The following is a 23,521-nucleotide window of genomic DNA, read 5'->3' on the forward strand; positions in this document are numbered from 1 at the left end:
GTGTGCATTCAAGAAAAGCGTTTCTACAACTAATATATGCTCAATGTAAACATGTTGTTCAAAATATAGATGCTGCATCACAAAAAGTTTTCAGAACGTCTTTAAATGATGAAGCATTTTGAATTAGAACTTTTTACCAAAAATTCAAATCATGAGAAATGAGAAATCATGGGATGGCAGCATTGTAGTTCATAATTCAGGAAGATTCACCACTTTAATACACAGTGCTGTCTCTTTCTAATCATTATCAAGCTGAAATTGATGAGAATTTTTTTAAAACTTAAAGAGGTTTCTGTAATCAATTTTCAATATTCATGCTAATGAAGGCATAAAGTAAAGTTTGTACAGGGTCAAACTGGCAGCCAATAATAGAATAAATGAGAAAGAAGGAAGTTTCCAGCATGAAAGTCATTTCAAGATGTCAGACTGGAATCAGATAAGGGATGACTTATTTCAGTGACACCAGACTATTCTGGAACATTGTTTATTGAATACAAGATTCATAAACCATTCCAAAATGGCTGATTTTAAGAATTTCAATTTCAATTTCCAACTTTTGAGGGATTTTTAACATGCACAGCCTGTAGCACTCAGGACCTCAATTTATTGTCCAGTCTAGACAACTAGGTGCTTCTCTATCTATGCCAGCCCTAACAAGCTGCATCATTTTACAGAAGAGAAACAGTTTGTAAAATTGGAGGCTTCCAACTTATGACAAATGATATCCATGTCACCAGTTTACGGTACTTGTATCATGAACGCACAAAGTCACCATGGGTACCTTTAAATCAGATTTATATTGAATTGTTTACAAACATAAAGCCAATAAAGATCACCAAAATTTATATCATAATAATAGAGTAAACCATTATTATAAGTTATCATAATATGTTTATCTTTTCCTTAACCTTTTATTCCACTTCTATCTCTTTAGATGAATGAAACAACAGTAGAAGATTAGCATCAAGAACCTCATCAGTTTTCTTCAGTCCCTTAGGTCATTACCAAGCTTATAAACATATGGTAAATATTTAGAACAATATAAGAAATAAGACACTAATATTCTGATATTCGAGGTGGAATTGATGTAGATTTGCCAGTAAATCACTAGGTATATACAAAATATTAGAAAAACTCTCTAGTCTTAGAGATAAGAATTTGAGGTGATTTAAACCAACATTAAGGGATTTTAGATTTAGTTATATTGACAGACCTAATATCTTAGGTGTATCAAAGGATTTTGTCATTTAAATACTTGGATTCCTAGTGGATAGAGCTCAGATCATTTAACAGAATGAAAATCCGAGATTTGGTCAGTCTACAAAAAACCACCAAAAACACAGAGTATTATGGACAGTTGAAATTAAAACCATCAGATGGAAAAACTGTTTAATTCTGATGTTGGCCTTGAGGTGCACTTAAAAATAAAGCATACCCTGTTTGCTCAAAGGTATTCCAAAGAGTAAACTCTTCAATAATCAGCCCCCTTTAGTGTTTTTGTAATCAAAATAGCATAAAAAGAGTGAGTAGGCCTCTATATACAATGTGACTACTAGACCAAAAAATTTAAATTTAGGCATTATCATCTACAAAGAGGTATTTAAAATAACATTAAATTTTATATGAAAATATAACACATCCCTTCTTCAAGAATGAACATGTGACTTGACTTTTGACAAATATACTCACAAAATTTGAACTGGTAAATTGAAATGTTACACCATGCATGTTGATATTCTAGACCTATTTTACACATTTTAATTAATTTATGACTTAAGGTCCCTTCAATTTAAATTAACCTATTATAAGACCATAACATAAGGTCATATGTTACATAGTGTACCATAGATTCTATTACAATCCACTCAAGGGATAAATTAATCTGCTCTGCTCTAATTGTTAGTATGACCCAAGCTGTTTAATACAATATTGCCTTCTAAAAGAAGCTTAATTTTCTTAGGATGCAGCCACGTGTTCTTGAAACAATCTTAGCACTAGGATGTCCTAGGTTCTTATCTTCTAACATTGATTTTAGAACATCCTAGCTCTAAGATTGTCTCGAGAATACGTAGCCTGCTGTTGGGAAAGAAAAGCTACTATGAATAAATGCATTCATCGAGAATTCTGACTCAAAAGTCTCAATTATTCCAACTGTGTTGTGGAATACGACCAGTGGCTGACTCTGTTAATTTGCTAATGTTCATATAAGTCCTCTATTCTTTTTTTTGACAGCTTGCCTCATGTCTCAAACCCACCTCTTAAATCTTAGTATCCTTTTAGGAGTCCAAAGCTTTTTGGTACAAAATGAGCAGAAAAAGAGGATCGTAAGCTTTTGTCCATATGAAGGTAAATGAGTGATAGAAACGGTCGAAAAAGTGAAAAAACTAGGATCAAACATTTTTCGTTCAAAACGACCAATCTCAGTTTAATTCAGGACATATTTCTCATAGAAAGAAGCACCAAGGTGATATATAACCTGTACCTTTCTTCAGTACAAGAAAATCTAATCAATGCTTAGAAAAATAACAAAGCTATTGGTAAAAGAAAATCCTGGTTACGCATGATGTAATATTTATACAGAATTAATGGTAAAAACACACGTTTTATGTCTCGAAAAATACCGAGAATTATTTATCTGGGATCATTTGCTACCGTTGTTTGGGTTAACTTGACTGCAAGAAGAGCTGAACTAACTTTGTTTTAGCTATAACAGGCTTTTTTCTCATCAACCTCCTCGTTTGTCCCTCAACACCTTCAAGTTAGAATGTCAAAAAAACATGACCCAACTAACAGAGATTTGTAGTATGTAGGTAAATTTTCTGTCAACTTGTATGAAGTCAAGTTAATTGTGACATGATAAATACTGGTTTTTTATACCATTACTATATATAAATAAATGGTCAATATTAGCTTTTATGCCTCCCACTTTCTCTATGTGTATAATCTCTAGATATGTTTATAGCATTTCAAATAAAATCATTGTTTGTATCATTCAACAAATATTACGTTTTTGTTTGAATGTGATTTATGTGGACTGGCTTGATTAACTACCAAAAGCACTGGCCATAATTTTGTTCTCAACTAAACCAAAGCTTCACTATAAAGCAAATAAAATTCAGTTTCTCAATCTTATTATTATGATTAAAAGTGATCACAAGTGTGGCCTTTTGACAATTCAATTCATGAAATTTTTTCAGAAAAATGACTGGTCACAATTTTCATGCATTAAAACTGATATATGCATACCAAATTGAGCACCGTATAAAATAATTCTGTTTACCATGACAATCTGTTGAATATTTATAAATGAAAACAGTTTGTATTAATGATGGTGTCTAGAACCTGAGGGAGGAGTGAGACAAGGTTCCTCACTTTACCTTTACTTCTTGACTAATATAACATTATTAATATATACTCTAGTGTAAAATACCTGTACATTATAACAGTTTCATCTTAGAATCATATTACTCTCTACAGACTCAAACATAGCTTTAGGCATGACTTCTTTCTGACCTAAATTCTTCTTACATTGTTTTATTGTATCACTTCAACACAATGAATTCCTCTACAGTATTATTCTACACTTGCATGTAAGATCTTTCAGCAGTCAAGCAACCATCATTCAGATGACCTACATTCTTATGAAGACTACATTCATATTGCTGTTTCAAAACAAAACATAGACCTCCAGCATAGCTTAAGACACTGCTTTGAGATTCAGTCTCACATAGTTTCTTTTCAACAAATCTACACAATATATTTCCCCCCTCAGTATCTGTTCTACTGAAGGTTCTATACTGTAGCTTCAAGTTATGAACATTAGCAATGCATGAAACACTTCTGACTGACTTTCTCTTTTTCAAAAGACTACATTATCAAATAGGCTTGGATTTACTCTCTTTGAATCTTTATAATTTAGAATCATCAAAATACACAAGGTTTTTTAGTATTGGCACTGAAAAATATGTTGCCTATTTTCAATTAATGAAACAGTTAGTTGCAAAGAAAATCTGGATTATTTTCTGCCACAGGATTAGATGACAATATGTTAGAATCAGCATCATGACAAAGACCAGTACCTTTGAAGGTTAGCTCATTTGACTCTCAACTTTCTTCCACCATACTTGAATGAGACCTTGAACCCTGACCCTCGTAAGAAAGCAAGTGCTGGTTTCACTCAGACACTACAGGTCTCAGTAATTAATTCAACATCCATGTCTTGATAACATGATGGAAGACAAAAACTGGATTCAGACACTGTCAAAATTAAAGTCTGTTGACAAAGAGCGTAGCTAGTTAAGTTGTCAACTAAACCCCACCAATATATCGTTAACATAGACATGAAATAAGAGCCAACTTGTTAGACTATAAAAGGGGGATAATTTTAGGGACCAGGGGTCAAACACAGATCAGGTGACTCTTTTTGACAGAATGATTGAGAGATCCTTATATTTTCATAAAGATAGCGACCCCATCCTGGCTTAAACATCAGGGGATCACTGTGGCCAAACCAGGTGTATACAAAATGTAATAATAGCTCACTTCTAAAATATTTATCATAGAAAGTATGTTTTGATGTAACAAAACCCTCTTTTACACTGAACTAAATCTCTAGGTTTGGAGATTAAAAAGGTTTCATGTTCAGGATAAAAGAAAGTCTTCTTGACATTTGACTATTGTCTGCCTACAAACAACCACCAAAACAAGCTCTCTTTCTTCTAAAAATCCCTCTTGAAATTTCTCCTCAATCCTTCTTTCTTCCGATATCCCTCCTTGAAAATTTCTTTCCTTTTAGGTCCTACCTTAACTTGAATAGAGTCATCAATTTAAAAGCTTTATAAAATGTCAGTTTTCAGCTTTAAAAAAAATACCTTCAGTTTGGTGTCTCAAGTGTCAGTTTTTTGTGATGGAAATAGTAAGAAATACAATAAGACTGCATGCAATATTAATCTCTTTGTAATAAAAGTCTTTGATGTCCCAGTTCAACCCTCTTACATGACACATTTTTTCTTCTAATCAAAATAACATTAAACCTACATAAAATGATGAAATATGTTTCCATTTCGTCAATAAAAGACTGGTTTTATTCTTATTCAATTCACCTTGATTTCTATTCATTGGGTATTTGTATGAATTTAGCTCCAATATAACTTATGAAGTGTAAAAATATGTACAAATTACTATATATTGATACAAGCTCGTGAAAATATTTGATACTTTTGATGCAATAGATTCTTATTACAAAGCTTTCTTACAAGATATCTTAAACCAGAAAAACCATGTGAGCATTGATAGGGCTTCAGGATTCAGAATATTTCATCTGATGATGACACATGTAAATTGTATTGAAATGTTATGTTCTTTGTTATTAAAGTGTTATACCATAATATATTCCCTTGTGTTTTTTGTTATATGTACTTTGTGCTTCTAGATGTCTTCAAATCTTATTGGAACCTATTAAGTAATTTTTGATGCTCAAATTCAAGGGGTTTTGATATACATTCAAAATATACATAAGAATAACTTGCAGTATTTCAAATCTACTGTCAAATATTGGTAATTAGGAGCTTATTTTACAACTTAACAGTAAGATTGGGAATACACAAGGTGTGAACACTGACAGACTATCCGTAAAGCAGTAATCTCCAGAAAATATGATCAATTCTATAAATCATAGATCAGTGTTCGCTTGTTAACACCTTTCTTAGTAATAATGTACTAGAGCTTACATTTCCTGACACCCTCCCTCCGTATTCCCTTCCTATTGACAGTCCTAATCAATCAAATGTCTAATCAAATTCAATTAACTGTAAACTCTTTGTATTGAGGCAGAAATTAGCCCGGCTTTCTCTTCTCTTCAGCTGTTTTTATATTGGGTAGGTGAGATGGTCTCTTGGCTTCTATTGAGGTTTTACACAATGAAGATTTTGCCTGCTTAATTAAGTGTTATGCCTTTTTTATGTCAGCAATAGAGATGTCTTTCCAAATGAGATTTTAAAGAATGAATTCAGAGGACTTTCGGTACACATCTGTATCAAGATTTAAATTGATGGAAAATCATCATGCATAGTGAACATTGGTAGTACATTATAGATCATGATAGTCATTGAATTTCACTCCACATTGCATTAGTTCCTAAGTTTTTCTTAATGATTTACAAGCTTTCTTACTGAGTTAATAGAGGACACATCGAAGTCTAACAAAAAGCTGATGATTTTATCACATGGTCAGGCTTTTGCTATTTATTGCTTTGAATTTCTTGAAAATTTTAATTATCTATTCAGTAATATAATATATGTTAAAGATTTCCAGAGAATTCAAAATAATGAAATGAAGTTTTAGAATATTCTACTTTTTTAGCTAGGCAATTCTACTTTTCTGCACCTGATTGAGCTAGGCAATTCTACTTTTCTGCACCTCTTTGAGCTAGGCAATTCTACTTTTCTGCACCTGATGGAGCTAGGCAATTCTACATTTCTGCACCTGGTAGAGCTAGGCAAATTCTGCAGATGATATTTTGGTTTGACATAAAGAATGAGGCCAGCTTAAAATAACTGGAATGTAATAAAGAATATTTATGTACTGTAATACATGATAAGAGTGCTATCTTGAAGAATTATAAGACAAAAGAAGAATGTAATATTTGATATTTTGGTGAGGTTTTTAAGTTTATGATCTGTCAGTGTTATCATATCATTCATAACTCATAGTAAATATACTTCTTTTCATATAATCTAAACAGTATGTTTTTAAACTACCTTATTTCTATATATCTATATTGTATATCAGGCTTAAAATAAAGTATTTTGGATATAAGCATTGGATGTAGAGGAAAAGTGATATAAGGTGCACGGTAAGGGCTCAACAGAATCTCCTTCCAGCTCATACAAATCATGACAAAATTGCAAATGAGGCTTCCTGTTCCCCTGGTAAAAATTTAAAAAGACTTCAGATTTGCTTTTGTACATAGTTCACATTTCAAGTTTTCAAAAAGGTTAGAAAATGGCTGAACATAAAAATTCTACAAATAGTTTTATATTTTTCCAAATTTCATGCAATTGTTCCTATGTTTGCTTACTCGTTCTAATTTGCATGATAATTCAAAGACAAACAAATTTTAGGAATGTTTCTTTTGTTTTTATTCACATGAAATAGACATAAAGTTTACGTCTGCTGTTTTATATAAAGATTAAGATAGGGATCTAAAGACATAAACAACATTATTTTCAAGTTGTCTAAACAAATGCCAGTGAATTTATGACATTTCACTTTTGCTTTCACCCAAAACATGTTTGACCATAGTAATAATAATCTAACCTTTGACCCCCAAATTACTATTAGTACACTTAGGTATTGTGATGTATCTGTAACCAAACTGAATTGTGTTTTCACAAAGGAAACTCTCAATTGAGGCGAAAAGGCCAGGATACATACAATTAATCAAAGTCAATTGTAATATGTCTGAAGTTGGCAAAGTTTACCAACTCTAACAAGGTTTAAGTTGTAACAAGACTTTGATCTGCTGGATGGTACAGATGTTTTTTAACCATGAGCTGAGTTAAAGTATTTATGATTGATTCAAATACTGGTGTAACAATTCACCTTTCAGAGGATTTAGTACAATGTCTATTTATACCAACAAGTTTGTTAAGCATTGAAAACTTTCAGTCAATGACCTTGAATACAAAATCTCTCCAGAAGTAAGTAATTTCTTATCAAATTGATGTATTCTAATGCTGAAATCCATAGTCTCTACTTAATTGTGACCTTGGCCAGTGCTTCTATAAGAGAATATCTCTCATAACATCTAGTACTGCAGAAAGGTATGTCTGAACTTAGATCAGTGGATTAATTTCATCAAAATTTATTATATATCAGGAGTACAAAATTGACTTGATTTGCTAAATTGACTCTTCCTTGAGAGTAAACAGAATTGTCAAACCAAGTTGCAAAGTGGCATTAGGTGTTCTGAAACATGCAGTCCAACCCCTTCACAAAACACAATGATTAACAAATCAGTGATTCTTAACATTTCTAAATATCTAAATTCGGGACAAGTTGACAATCAGAGATTCTGTGTGTATCAGAAAAAAGCCAAATGACATACATGGGATTGAATTAAAATTTAAAAAGAGTTCATAAAGTTAAATCAAGAACAACAATAAAACATTCAAAAGACGGTCTAAGAAAAACATTGTCACGAAATTTATTTCATCATTGTGTTTGTGCTAGACAGAAAAAACAATTTGGCTGAGATTTTCACTTAAAAATGAGCTTTTATGTAACCATTAGTTTAAGCTTATAGCATGATTATATAAGATCAAACGACACGACATGTGCTATATGGACTGAATTTAAATGTTGTGTCGCTAAACTGCTATCTAGTTACGCCATTTTTGTGATATCTATTAGACCACTGGGACCAACCATCAGTTTTTAATGAGACTACAGTACAATAGGATGGCAATTAACCACACTTATTTTCCCTCTTAAACAGATTTTAATATTCTTAATTTACATCATGTTTGTGTGCCTTAACTTTCAGGACACATGTCTGCTGTTGGCGCTTAAATGATCTTACTCTTATCAGAACCAGAAAATTGAAATGTTCCGGAAGGATTCTTCAAAAAAGATTTAGCATTAAATTTCAAATACTACCCTTTTGAAATGGTTGGTGCCTCTTACTATCAAATGGTTGTTTTGAAGGAAAAAAGTGTCACATTTTTCTGGAACATGCTATTTACCAAGTAAAAATTGAGTTGGTTTATGTCATAGTTATTTTGAATTAAATTGGACAAATTCCGATGGTCTACATACAAGCACTATCCGTATTGTGACAACAATTCCTGAATGGCATGGACTTTGATTCTAATTCCATTTAAAGGTTAACATGATCTGAAAGTTCCATTAGTCTGCAACTCTAATTCTGGTTAATGTAATTGACATGCAGAAGTTGAAAAAACTGGTGCATTTATTTGATGATTTTTCAAGATTTTTAAGATATATTTTTTTTAAATGAAAGCGTTGTTAGAAGACATGTTTTGCATGTGAAAATGAGAACTTTCTCTTGCTTTCAAAAATTAAGTTTTTGTAGTTGGTGTTGAAGTTTCTGGGTGAATGACATTTATGGAGTTTAAACTAATTGTGTGAATGATACCATCCTGATGCTCTGTTTCAATTTGGCAAGTGTAAAGTATTTTTTTACCTATTAATGAATTTTGAGAACGAGTTGAGTTGCTTTTGAAGTTTCTACAAGACAAACTATCCTTATTCAATGATGATATTGATGCTATGTTCATATGTATTCACTCATGTTTCAATAATTTAATATTTTTCAAATAAAGAATCTTAATGATAATTATTGGGTTTTTTTTAATCTTGCAAAATATTTTTGAGATTTAAAAAAAAGGAATTGTCAACCAAAACCCAGCTAATTGGTCAATTCTTGAACACTAATTTGCAGGCTAACAGAAGACAGGCTACATTATCTGCCCAAAAATTCACATGGCTTTACTATAAGTTATTAAGAATTAACAGTGAGTGCCACGTCACAGTTTAAAAAACGAATTTCCTGACAAATTTTGTTGAGTATGGGATGACAATTTGTAATCGTGCTGTATATTATGTTGTAGAAAGTGATTATATTGTGTTGTGTTAAATACATTGTGTTGTAGAAAGTGATTTTATTGTGTTGTATTAAATATATGTGTTAAATATATTGTGTTGTAGAAAGTGATTTTATTGTGTTGTTAAATATATTATGTTGTAGAAAGTGATTTTATTAGATTGTGTTTAATATATTATGTTGTAGAAAGTGATTTTATTAGATTGTGTTTAATATATTATGTTGTAGAAAGTGATTTTATTAGATTGTGTTTAATATATTATGTTGTAGAAAGTGGTTTTATTGTGTTGTGTTTAATATATTATGTTGTAGAAAGTGGTTTTATTGTGTTGTGTTAAATATATTGTGTTGTAGAAAGTGATTTGATTGTGTTGTCTTAAATATATTGTGTTGTAGAAAGTGGTTTTATTGTGTTGTGTTAAATACATTATGTTGTAGAAAATTATTTTATTGTGTTGTGTTTAATATATTATGTTGTAGAAAATTATTTTATTGTGTTGTGTTAAATACATTGTGTTGTAGAAAATTATTTTATTGTGTTGTGTTAAATATATTATGTTGTAGAAAATAAAAAGACTTACATTGTATATTGAGCATGGACTCTGAACTCTGGAGGGAAAAACCAGTGGTCACGTTGGTAGCTATACACTGATAGGGTCCTTCATCTTCACCACGTAACACACGTAATATCCTTAAATGACTTCCCTCTTGAAACCGTCTGCTTGTGTTAGGTAAGAGGTTGCCAGATTGTGTCCATTGAAAAACAACATGGCGTCTGTCTGACACATCACATAATAGTTTGATTTCTGTTCCTTCCACCACATCTAGATCTCTTGGTGATAAACTAAAGTAGAAATTATCTTGACCTTCAACAGCAGTTATTCCTGAAATGATCATTATAAAGTCTGAATTAAAGTAACTTCAACATAAAAATTCTTATGGAAATTTTTGTCAAATCAAACTTGGTTGTCATGGTTACAAGAGGGACAAAATCTGTTATATTTTCATCAGATCGTACTTAATTCCACTGCTGCGTCATACATACTACTGTTAAGTTGTATGCCTTTTAGGTGACAGCTAATTATTTGCAAAAGTTATCTTATGGTTTGGTTCACAAGAATTTTATTTATTGTTTATTTTTTGCTATATAGATTTCCGATAATTTAGGGTGTGCATTGTAGTTGTAACCGTAGTTGTAACCATACACTAATGTATTTGTTTGTGAATTGAGTAACCGTATAAAGATGTGTCATTTTATTCTAAATCAATATTAATGGCTATCATTCAAATTCGACATCAGGCTCAGTTACCAATAATCACTCACTCACTCACTCAGACAAACAAATATTGAAAGAGATATTGTATTCCTTAATCTGCTCTTGAAAGTAAAATTGGTGAAAGCTGGAAGAAACTCTAGTCCTTCACCTGTTAAACCCTATTATTACTAACAAATATTGAATCTTTGCTGACTAATATTGAACACTTTAGCAAAATTATATGCAACAAATCCAGTATTTTTGAAATTGTCAAATTAAATGTACAGAAGTCTGGTTGGGAACTGGAGTGGTTAGTAAGATTTTTTGACTATGACTGGGAAATTTAATTTTAATTGCCCTGAAACAGCTTGTATGGCTCCTTCTGAGTCCTATTTTCAAAATGTCAAAAACCTTAATGTTGATAATGAGTTGAAAAGCATATTAGCTTCTTTGAGAAAGGGGGAGGAGCTTAAGTAAACTATTGCCGTAATCCTGGCAAAATATTCCTTATTGCAAAATACTAGACATTACCCTACTTCATTAGCCCAATATAGAGTAGAAAAGACACAAACACATTATTTTCATTTCATTAATAACATAAAAATGTCATAACTGGCTAAACAACCAATAATTCAACAAGTCTTATATTCAATTTATTTGATATGCCATTCTGATTCTCAACTGATACTTTAAAAAAAATCTTTGATTCAACATCACGAATATAGGGTCAAATGAGTGTAGGCAATTCTACTCAAGAGGCATGTTAAAAAAACAAGAAATATTGGCATAAAGCAAATTCCTGTCAAAACAATGATATATGGAGACAGACATGAGTTTTTGATGATCTAAAAAATGACCAAATCCAATGAAAGTTTTTACAAAATCAATACCAATACCATTAACTAAGAGACATTGTAGAAAGATTGTGACTCTAAATTTAGACACCAAAATCTCGTTCTACTGAAGCAATGTACTGTATACTTCAATTTCAAACATAATAAGACAACTGTGGTACATGCTTTTATTAATATTTACCAAGCAGTGATCCAACGAACTTTTATGATATGTACATTTAAGCTTAACTTTAAAATATTCTCTGACTTAAAGGAACAGTTTTGCCGTTTTCCAGGGTTGATTTGGGTCTTGAATACATGTAATTAGTCTTCAGAAGTACCAGAAATGTATAAAAATCACATAATTTCTTCAAAAATTCATCAAACTAGGAGTTTCGCCTTCTATTTCTACATAATTCTGGACACTCATGGATTTGAAGGCTCAAATTTCGATGGTGAGCTGTGAACACTATTACTGATTAGCTAATCTAAAAAATTCGGAGACTAAGTTATGATTGGTCAAACAAATGGCCAACCTGTACCTTTAATAAAATCATAATAGTTTTTGTAGCACCATAAAATGGTCAAATCAACTGAAGTCAAGGATAAAATTTCATAGTTGAAAAATTATGTAGATGGTCAGAAACATATGGGGGAGGGGTAAATAGCACCTGCCAGAAATTAACTGAAACCTAAAAGGTTTTGCTTATTATGTTTGACTCTCGACACAGTAATAAAGTCCCACCATCTCAGCTCGGCAAGTAAAAGTTATGTTCATCTCAAGTGTCTTAATTAACTTTCTACACAAAAAACCTGTTATTAATGTCAATGACATAATGTTCTCTCATAAATCATACATATATTTACAATTTATCGTCATTCTGAGACATATTGGAAAGACTTGCTATGGTTGCTCTGTTCCAAGGAATATGAGGTTTAGATCCAAATTTAAATGCTTTTTGTACTGCATCAATTGGACAGAAATAATTTCTAGAGAAAAAAGTGGACCTTCATTGCTTTTATTTAGGGGTTTGCTTCTATTTCGGAAAGAAGAATATGTGAAATTTACTTATATGAGACATAAAGCAAAACTTTGCTACTGTGGTGCCGGTAGAAGGTTAGGGGAACATTGATCCAAAATCAGACATTCAATTCCAACTCTTAAATGTCCATCAGTTGAAAAGTGGATCTCAGTGAGTAGCAATATTGGTGAAACCTTGATCATGGCACCAATTTTGATGATATTCTATGTAAAACAGAGCTATTAACAAACGCCATGCAAAACTGAGTACCAAACATAACATGGGTTCATATTTCAATTTGAATGAGTCCTACAATATTCTACATTTTTCATTATGGCATATAGTGGGAAACAGCATTGTCTGGAGTTAATATTTCAATCTTAAAATATTACATAAATTTTGCCAAAATATATTTCTTAAAAAAAAAAAGAACCTGGTCTCATTAATCTTAGAAAATGTCGGAACTTGAAGGTTAACAGCAGAGATTAGACCTATATAACTAAATAACTATTTACTTTACCAAGATACTTAAAAACACTAGCTTGAAAACACTTACAATGGGCTTAATAACCTGGTAAAATTAGACGGTTAAGTCAACAGAAGTCATGGAGGTCGAAGGCTTTCTATTTATTGTACTGAAGAGGTGACCTACCTACTAGTTATCATATACTAAACCATAATTTGACAAATACTAGTATCTAGATATGGATCACGTCCCCATTCAGATCCAATTTTGGGCATAAAATACCAGACGTCATTTTTGCACAATACCACCTTGTAAAGTTCAAAACAGGATGGATTTTCTTGCAACTCAACAAATCAGGAACACATGGAGCGCAAAGGCAAAAAAATGAAATTTTATATTTCTGAACATTATTGGGCTCATGAAGACTGAAAAAAAGATGCTATGCAGTGTGCAATGTCAAAACTTGATGATATCTGCCTGTCGCACAAAGGTCCTTAAAGGGACAGATAGGCCATTTTTTTGACCAATAATACTCTCAGAAACTTTTTAACTGAGCTAATGAGTAATAGTGTTCACAGCTCACCATGGAAGTTTGAGCCTTCAGGTCCGTGTCTATCCAGAAGTGTCTGTGTTTGAATGTTAAAATAAGAAATAGTGAGTAAAATTCTTAGTTTGAAGTATGAACTGTTAAAGTAGAACATCAATGAAACTCCTGTTATCTGAAATGCATGGACAAAGCCTCTGTACATTCATCTTTTTCTTATCCAAAGTATTAGTCTGGTTAAAGTCTCTTTAAAGTACATCTAGACAATCAAGGTGAGGTAAAAAAAATAGTATAATGTAATATCTATTTTCAGTCAGATTATTGTGAAATATGAAAGATCTGTCAGTACTGTAATCTAAGAAACAGCCTCATCTACCATCATACAGCTACAAGACTAGGTCAAATATTCCTGGTTATTTCCTCTCAATTCATACTCTAGTATTTCTAATATATGAAGATAATGGTAAAAAAAAGGAGACATGGTTTTACTCTGTCAATGATGAAATTTGGAAGCGGCTGACTTAGAAAGACTTATAATCGTTCAGATTGGGTATGAACTGTGGTCCTACTTTATACATGCTGTTTTAAATCTGTAACAGTTGTAAAGAAAGTATGCTTATGTCACAGTTCATAGTAAAATGTCCCATTTTACAATGCATAATGTAGAATGTGACACAGTTAAATGAATGTATGAGCTAGGTTGAATGAAGAATGTGACAAAGTAAGAAGCTTGAGACAAGAATAGCTTCTGTAGAATGTGACAAAGTTAGATGAATGTATCAGCTATGTTGAATGAAGAATGTGACAAAGTAAGAAGCTTGAGACAAGAATAGCTTCTGTAGAATGTGACAAAGTTTGATGAATGTATCAGCTATGTTGAATGAAGAATGTGACAAAGTAAGAAGCTTGAGACAAGAATAGCTTCTGTAGAATGTGACAAAGCTTGATGAATGTATCAGCTATGTTGAATGAAGAATGTGACAAAGTAAGAAGCTTGAGACAAGAATAGCTTCTGTAGAATGTGACAAAGTTTGATGAATGTATCAGCTATGTTGAATGAAGAATGTGACAAAGTAAGAAGCTTGAGACAAGAATAGCTTCTGTAGAATGTGACAAAGTTTGATGAATGTATCAGCTATGTTGAATGAAGAATGTGACAAAGTAAGAAGCTTGAGACAAGAATAGCTTCTGTAGAATGTGACAAAGCTTGATGAATCAGCTATGTTGAATGAAGAATGTGACAAAGCAGAGTGTCAGAAACACTGCTTATAATGAAGAATGTGACGAAAAGAGACAAATATAACAACTAAATTAATAAAGAATGTGATTAAGTAACAAGAATATGACAATTATGCTTATTAATGAAGAATGTGACAGTGCTTACTAAGAATGTGACAAAAAAAGACAAATGTAACAAATATGCTAATGAAGATTGTAATAAAGTAAGAAGAATGTCAGAGTTATGTTAATGAAGAATGTCACAATGTAAGAGAAATGTAATAAATGTGTTATAGTGTGTATAGAAACCTGTTATTATTATTATTAATTATAAATAATGAATTAATAATAATAATATAAAGACTAATAATTAGATACCTGCTGACAAATATAATATCAACATTAGTAAGATAACAACTACTACAGTTTATCAGGGTTTGTATTTTTAACTTTTGTCATTCTTGATCAAAACCATTTCTTATTGGATATAATTTTGCACAACTCATCCAGCTCTTTGCATTTACTTTCCATTCACAGAATTTGCAAAGTTAATGTTTCATAATTCTTAGAATTCACATAAAAAAAAAAATTCATTATTATCATATTATACTACTTTGTGTTCTTATGCATAGTGTTTCAGGGAGCTGCGATGGCTCAGTGAGTTAGACGCTTGCTCGCTAACCCGAAGGTCCAGGGTTCAATCCCGGCATAGGTCGAGATAATACCTTCGAATTTTTCAACCGGGTTTCCTCCTGTCAGTGATGCAGGTAAGGGGGGCCGACATGGAAAAAGCATCTAGTCGTTTGGATGGGACAACAAACCGAGGCCCCGTGTGCTACTGGCTATGCACGTTAAAGATCACTCGACAGTTTGAAATCGAAAAAGAGCAGACTAATGCCGCTGTCCTGGCAAAATTTTCCTCATGGCACTCTGCATGGCGTTGCCCGTCTTCATTAGCCCACAAGGTGAAGAAAAGTAGGACGTAAAATTCCATTCATTTCATCTCATTTTCATAGTGTTTCAACAATTTACATTGTTACCCTAAGGTTAATCCATGGTTTCAACCATTCAAATATGAATATTGTTAACCCATTGTCCAATACATCAAAAATATGTGTCTTATATTATGTAAAATTCTACGAGCAACCCAAAATCAGCAAGTATCAAAAATGTTAAAAAGGAACTAGGGTAGATAGGACAGATTATCAGATATCAGATTATGATACCTATATCTGTCTATATACTACAATATCTTTATTACCATTTAACCTAGTTCCTGAAAGATACCAGGTAAATTTCAGCATGTTTTATATCAGTTTGTAAATATATGAAATAGTTAAAGACTCTAGAATCACTGGTATAGTACAACAAAAATATCCACTATGACCTCTTAACTCCATCAACACCTAATTCTTCATGGAAACAGACATTTTCTTTTCTCAATATCTAGTCTTATTCATAAGTTCAACTTCAAGTTACTTGGTACACTATATTATTAGTCTGGGCCAGTTTTCAGATTTTCTAGTATTCCAACTGAGTTGCTTTATTAACTTAGGTGCTTGTCTGGGCTTCTCAGTCAGGTAGCCTAGATTAGGTAAGGTTCAAGCAGAAATTTGCTTCACATAATTTTATGCTTTGGTTATCAATTTTGAAGAAAGGCTATTGTAGAATTTCTTTTTTGAATTGTAAAATTATCATTCAAGTGCCAGACTTTCCGAAGTCATTCTGGAAAATCAGTTTTTTTGTGGTACACAAGAATTCATTGAGTCACCAAAAAGTTTTGGTCTGAACAAAAATTTTTCAAAAATATTGTTCTTCCAAGATGCATTTCTCCCTTGTTTAAGACAAAAAAGAAAAGAAAATGTCATTAAACACAAGAGTCCAGAGTGAATCTTAATAGAATCAGACAAACTTGTCATGTAACAATGTGTAATAAACCACAGCAGTTCAAACAAAGCCAAATTTAATATGTAAATATCAAAGAAATGATTTCCTTTGTGTCAAAACCTGCACCAAATTTCATAGCAATCCACCCGAAATTTTGAGTAAACAATGAGTGAAGATGAAAAGATGATGAGCCTATAATAGTTATAATGGAATGAAATTGGATACACTGGTGTAATAAATGAGATGGGTGGGGTGGCTAATTCTTACCACCAAAAGGTCAAAGGTTACTGTCTTTAAATTATTATATCATATCTGATATTTGCAAGATAATTATCTAATTAGCATTTTTACTTAATTAACAATTATCTTGTGTTTATCAAAGGTTGAGTCTCCAGTAGACATCAATATTACATCACAGTTTACAAACAACAGGAAGCAATTCAAATACAAGGGGGAACACACCTTTATATTGCTTGATTCATGATTCATTTTCTTCTTGCATGAAACGGAGTGCTTATTCTTAGTAACTCCCAAGAAGCAATTTTACCTCTTGTTCTCAAACCTAGCAATTTTGAAATATTTTTTCAAAGATTTGACCTCAGCTTAGATTAATCAGTATGTTATCTTCGGATATTTCAGCCTAGGTTCCTCTTTTCAGTGATGCAGGTGTCAGAGGAGTTAACTATGAAAACCTTTACATTTACAACCCTATCATGGGGATTTATCCTTCAATGGACCTGGACAGTAATTTTTCAACCTGAATTCCCCTGTCAATGATGCTTTATGCTCACCATCACCAGATCTGCTCTTAAACATGATCTAACTGTGCATCACTATATCTGATACAATATTTTAGGCTGCACCAGAACTGAAACTTGCAGCAGAAATCTTAGATTACCCAGGAGGGATGGAAGCAGTACAGATTGTGCACCAATATTATGAGAATTTGATCTGTATATTTGGTTATTTTCAATGCTGATATTTATTATGAAACTGAGAAAGGTTCAGTACGTTTCACCTCCACAAACAATTTTCAATATAAATATATCATAGCAAACATCTGGGTAATTTGAATAAGAGACTGTATTAAAGGGGTACACCTGGTAAATTAGAATTTATATTTCTTTTGTCCAATGTCAATATTAATAAGAGGATCTTAGTATATTAATTGTCTAGCTTGATATATGGCCTGATATACTTCATAAAAGTTGTTTTGTATAACTGCTCATTTTAACTCTAAGGGTTCACCCATTGGAATTGGGTAAATTAGAATTATTCCTTTTGTCCAATGTCAATATTTAATATGAGGATCTTAGTATATTAATTGTCTAGCTTGATATATAGCCTGATATACTTCATAAAAGTTGTTATAGTTGTCTATAACTGCTCATTTTAACTCTTGGAAAGTTTGGACATTTTCTGTAACAATATATGGATGAACCAAATGGGTCTTTTAGAAGATACCCTACTAAAGGTACATATAGAGACAATGGATTTCAGTATGAAACAAAACTATTTCAAAAGATTACGGCTTACTAAAAAATGTCCACAGAAGTGAATTTAAATTATTACTTCTGAAGAGACTTACAAAATCCATGTTATTGCTTCAAGGGAATATACATGTGAGTCCATTCGGCCATTGTTATGCAATTTTTGGTCATTTTTTCTAAACTTTTTGTTATGCAGTTCATGCATGTAACTGACCCACAGTTATGCAAGACCTGTCAATATGCACAGCAGATGATTTATGTTGCCAAATTTCTATAAGAAAGTCAGCAAACATGTTTGTACAGCTGTCAAAGATGGCCTTCTTGATTTCATTTTATCCAAATCAACCTCTCGTAAACTTGCTTATACACACTCTTAAAATAATCTGAACACACGTAAATTGCTTGTATAAGAGAACCCTCCCCTAGGTTGGTACCGGTGTAAAACAGCGACTTGTACCTCAAGGTGATTGCCATTACGATGTTTTTGGCACAAACTTTCACTGGAAGAACAGAAAACATGGCGTGTAATGTAAACTGATAGACATTTTCAAATCTAAAGATATCTTACTGAAAATAGCTGGGCCCAGGTTTCAAGATATTCCAGATTCCAGCTCTACCCATTACCACCAACGATGCCATCTTTTTTCTGATAATACCTGTTGGGTGTCACCTGAGACAGGTATGAATTAGTCCGAAACTTTCTGCTTAATTAACTTTTTTTGACAGGATCGGGTGTCACGAGTTGCAAAAAGGAACACTAATCGAGAGAATTCGGTACTTTTTTTCCATCCACCCAACAAATACAAATTGGTACAAAATACTTAAAGCTAGGTTTACTGTATTATATACCAATTCATTTTTATCTAAAAATAGAGAAAAAAGAAAGAGACCCTTTTTAGCGAATAGCTAAAGAAACGACCAACGACGAACAGTCGACTGTGTGGTAGCAATTGATAAACTGAACAGATGAATCTGGAATGTAACCTGTCTTTGATCTATGGGTCAGTAACGTTTAATAGTGTTCTTAACACAAACATGCGTCCAGTGCAAATTCATATACAACCATAATATGGTGCACAAATAACACTTTCTGTTAAATTAAAAGTATCCTTGAGCCAAGAGCAAGGCAATCGACATTTCAAATGAGAAACAAGACGAAACTCCCATTATACTGCACCAATTTACTGTTATGTCTGCATTTAGGCGAATCTGCATCTATATATATGTACGAAGATAATATTTATATAGGAATTGAAATGAGAAGAAAACAATTGAATTTATTTTGCTTTCGAAGAAGAAATATGTGATATGGCAAAAATTAATATCTGACGAAATTCAATAATAATCCGTTAAAACGAGAAACATCAATAAATTTTGCTAGGATTATATCAGATCGATTTCTTACTATTAAAATAACTGAAACATTGACTAGCTTTATAACTTGTGCATTAACTGGAACTTATCTAATCAATGGAAATCGAAAGAATTCTGAGTTAACATTGATGTTCTGTTAAAAATGCATTTCAGTTGAAAATTATCACGTAGACTTATAACATATTCTGACTTACGTTGAAAATTTTTTCAACAGAAAAATACATATTACATTGCATTCGAAAATAAGTGTTCAACGATCAAGTTCATTTGAGCTAAAATTGGTAGTGAAAGTATCCAACATTTCAGTAACTTTGAGACTTAAAACATAAATACCAAAGCCATCATCGATGATGTAAAAGAATTACAAAATTGTAAATGTTTGACAAAGCTTTGCATGATCAAAATATGCAGATCTACACAGCACACACATTTCGTGTATGCTCTAATGGTCGAATTCTTCAAATATTCATAACAGTAATCCCCTGTATTCTAACGGTAATATTTCCTTAAAACCACTTAATCCCCCTATTCTAAACAACTTTTATATATTTTCATAATAAACTCTAATCTTACACTTTGCTGTTTCGTGTTTGACGCAACAATTTATACACAAAATATGAATTTTTAACGATATTTAGACATTGCGTGATAGTGAACAAAACAGACTTGTATACGTTTCTTAATCCCCCCTCTTACATTTAGATGATGGTAAAATGTTAGGAACTCGTTTTGTACGAAGGTATATCTCTGAAGAGTGATTTTCTATTATCGATCTGTGAATTATATCAATTGCTATCCTATAGTTCATTCATTAACGTTCACGTGTGAAAAGGTAAATTAATTAATTAATTATATGAAAATTGAAAGTTAGATGTCATGACAAGGTAGTGAAAACTGTAATTTCTGACTGATCACAATGTCTCTTTCCATTTCATTACTTTTCAATACAGATAGTAACCACGCGTCAATACTTTGACTTCGTCATATCGTAAATGAAATGGAATTGAGTATTATGTCCTACTGTTTTGTTTCCGTTTGGACAAATGAAGACAGACAATGCTATGCAGTGAATAATGAGGGAAATTTTAGACAGGACAACGACATTACCCCACTACTTTTTAACTCTAAAACTGTCAATGGAATTCTCATATGTACAGTCTGTGACAAATATAGGACCTCGGTTTGTTGTACTATCCGACTGACTAAAGAAGCTGTTTAACGAACGAAATTAAGCGAAATTTCGCCCATTCGTTCTCGATATAGGTGATTTACAGACTAAACCACAAAATCAGCCTGTGTTTCAATCCTCTTTAAAAAAAAATATAAAAACGACATTATGTTAAAACAAAGTTATTAATTAAAGATCGTCTTAAAGTAACAATGTATACAAAGTGCAGTATTTTGTGTAAGAATGAATATTGGACCTCAGAATTGCACGTGGTCTAAGAGAGTACTAAAGCTAAATTAATATCAGTCGTAAATCATCGAAAAATGGAAAGAAAGAGTTGAAATAAATTGAAGATAGAAGATAAACCGAGGTAAAAACGAGGAAGTTCGTAAGGACGGTAAATCATGGTTAACTTGTTAAAATAACAGTAAATTCAGCGTATAACATGATATTATACCAGTGTTATATACTAGTGTTATAATATACGGGGTTATATTGTATACCAGACAGTATTCGTTATTTAACTACATTTCTGTTACAAACTTTGTAATCCAATGATCAATTTAGATTCTTCACACATTTTTTTCAAAATATATCGCAATCTTTGTTTTAACTTCGATAATCTTGCTGACTTTTTTTCGGCACGATCAAACCGTTATACTAGAGTTATCATTTTATAGTACGTAATAGCTGTATTATGTAGTAGCTACATTCAATGTTTGTCGTAACGTAGCAGGGTATGCTCATCTTTGCGTACTACGACGATAACACCAAATTAGCAACATTAGTGTGCACAAAAAAAGGCGTCGCTTTTTCCTACTCGTACGTTTGAAAAAAGTTGGTAGTTGGTAAAAAAAATATTTTGTTATTTCTGAATATATGACAGAAGATCGAGCTTGCTCAAATTGAATTATATACCCCATTATATGCCTAAATACCTTAATGTTTAGTTAGTTACTTTTGATATACTGAAATAAGCAATCGAAGTTAAATCTTATCCTCGAGTTAAGACAGAAAGGGTTCAATATAAACTACTTACCAGCTAATATAAGAAATATCACTATCATTTTGTTCACTTAACTGCTATTACTGCTAAAAATCACCGAATATATAACCTCATTGAATACAAAATAACATTTAATTCATAACACTTCGAATATCACAAGCTATTTTATTATATCACTACTGGCACAATGGTCAGTTGTCACTTTCAGGCCACAAAGTGCTGACAATCGGCTTTAATACAGGCTAGATGCCTTGATCCATGATCAGCTGACGACACTAGAACGTTGATGGTCCAAATTGACAACACTTTATTAAGTAATGGATAGTGTAGGTATAAATGACTTGGAAAGAAAATCACTGATAATGATTGTTCATTGATCAGCTAAAGCTATAAAAACGGTGGACATGTTGTACATACGCTACCACACGACTAGTTGTAACTTTTACAGTAAAGTACCATTACAGAGCAAAACTCCTCAATACTCTCCCTTGCACACCTGTCAATATCACATAGACCCTCCTCCTTAAACCACCAATCAAATCACCGTAAATTTGACAGTTAATGGGGAAAAATGGAAAATCGTCTGCTAAAACCACGTGAACGTTTTCTTTTCCATTGCCTTGACGAAGATTCCAAATCAATGCTTTCAAGACGAAAGATTCACAAGTTAGTTCACTATCACTTCAGTTAGAAAATTCAAACACAATATTTCCTCATAGAACGTAAAACACAAGCTATTCACAGTGTAGCACCATCTCGTTAGAATAAACGCCAAGTTCCCTGTTTTAAGTGAAATATCAGCGTTGATCAACGTTTTACGTCTTTTTACGACATAAAACCAAGTTATCCTATCGATTTCCCAAAAGCTCATTAAAGAATATCCCGTTAGTTATTGGCCTTTAGGAACGGGCTCAGTCAGACGAGGCTTCTATAACCGTGTGGACAAACGAGCCGAGCGTGGCAATTTGTTCAACTTTCTTCAAAGTATATCTTTAGTCTCGTTTCAACTTCTGTTATTTTCTTCTTCGATGTTCAATGTTGTTGTTAGTACTGATACATCTTTTACGATGCGTTGAGCAAAGAAAATACACGGAACATGAAACTTGGCTATACGATCTCAGCTCAAATTACATTAGACAAGTGTAAAAGCTTCTTTGATTTATTTCTAAAGGGAAGTAACCTAAAGTTATTCTTTGTTGTTTAGATATATTATTACCTGCTATATTACCTGCTATATCAGGGAATTTCTATATTTTTCTTTCTATTACCCCTTTTAGGATCCTTGGTCGTTTATATTACACACATTCCTCCTATAAATCCTTACTATTTCGTGATTTTCTCTGTTTTTCTCACTGATTTTTCTGCAATCTTTTTCATGTCTGAGAATATTATCCTCTATTTAGATTAAAAAAAATTACCTTCTGCAATGGGTAAGGATTTGCTGTTAGTAAAGTGCTCTGCAAGTTCAGTTGTATATCGAATTCTATCACTTATTTCTATGAGAATTGGAATATCAGCTTTTGTGTTCTTGAAGACATAAACATGAGCGCACATTAGCACTTCGAAATTCGTTTTTAAAGAGGAAAATTGTCAGCCAAAAGTTTTTAGTTGTAATTTTTAGAAGAAAATATA

At 32.2% G+C, this 23,521-nt stretch overlaps 1 protein-coding gene across 1 annotated transcript; it reads right to left on the reverse strand.

Moving 5' to 3' along the window:
• Window positions 1–10,156: 10,156 nt before the first annotated feature.
• LOTGIDRAFT_168677 (hypothetical protein) lies at window positions 10,157–21,950 on the reverse strand (the record flags this gene model as incomplete). The annotated part of the gene is made up of 2 exons (XM_009066569.1): window positions 10,157–10,509; window positions 21,923–21,950. The coding sequence occupies 2 exons, from the start codon at window positions 21,948–21,950 to the stop codon at window positions 10,157–10,159; spliced, it is 381 nt and encodes a 126-aa protein (XP_009064817.1).
• Between the last annotated feature and the right edge of the window lie 1,571 nt (window positions 21,951–23,521).

The sequence above is a fragment of the Lottia gigantea genome (genome assembly GCF_000327385.1).
Source record: "Lottia gigantea unplaced genomic scaffold LOTGIsca_78, whole genome shotgun sequence".
Classification (NCBI taxonomy): domain Eukaryota; kingdom Metazoa; phylum Mollusca; class Gastropoda; family Lottiidae; genus Lottia; species Lottia gigantea.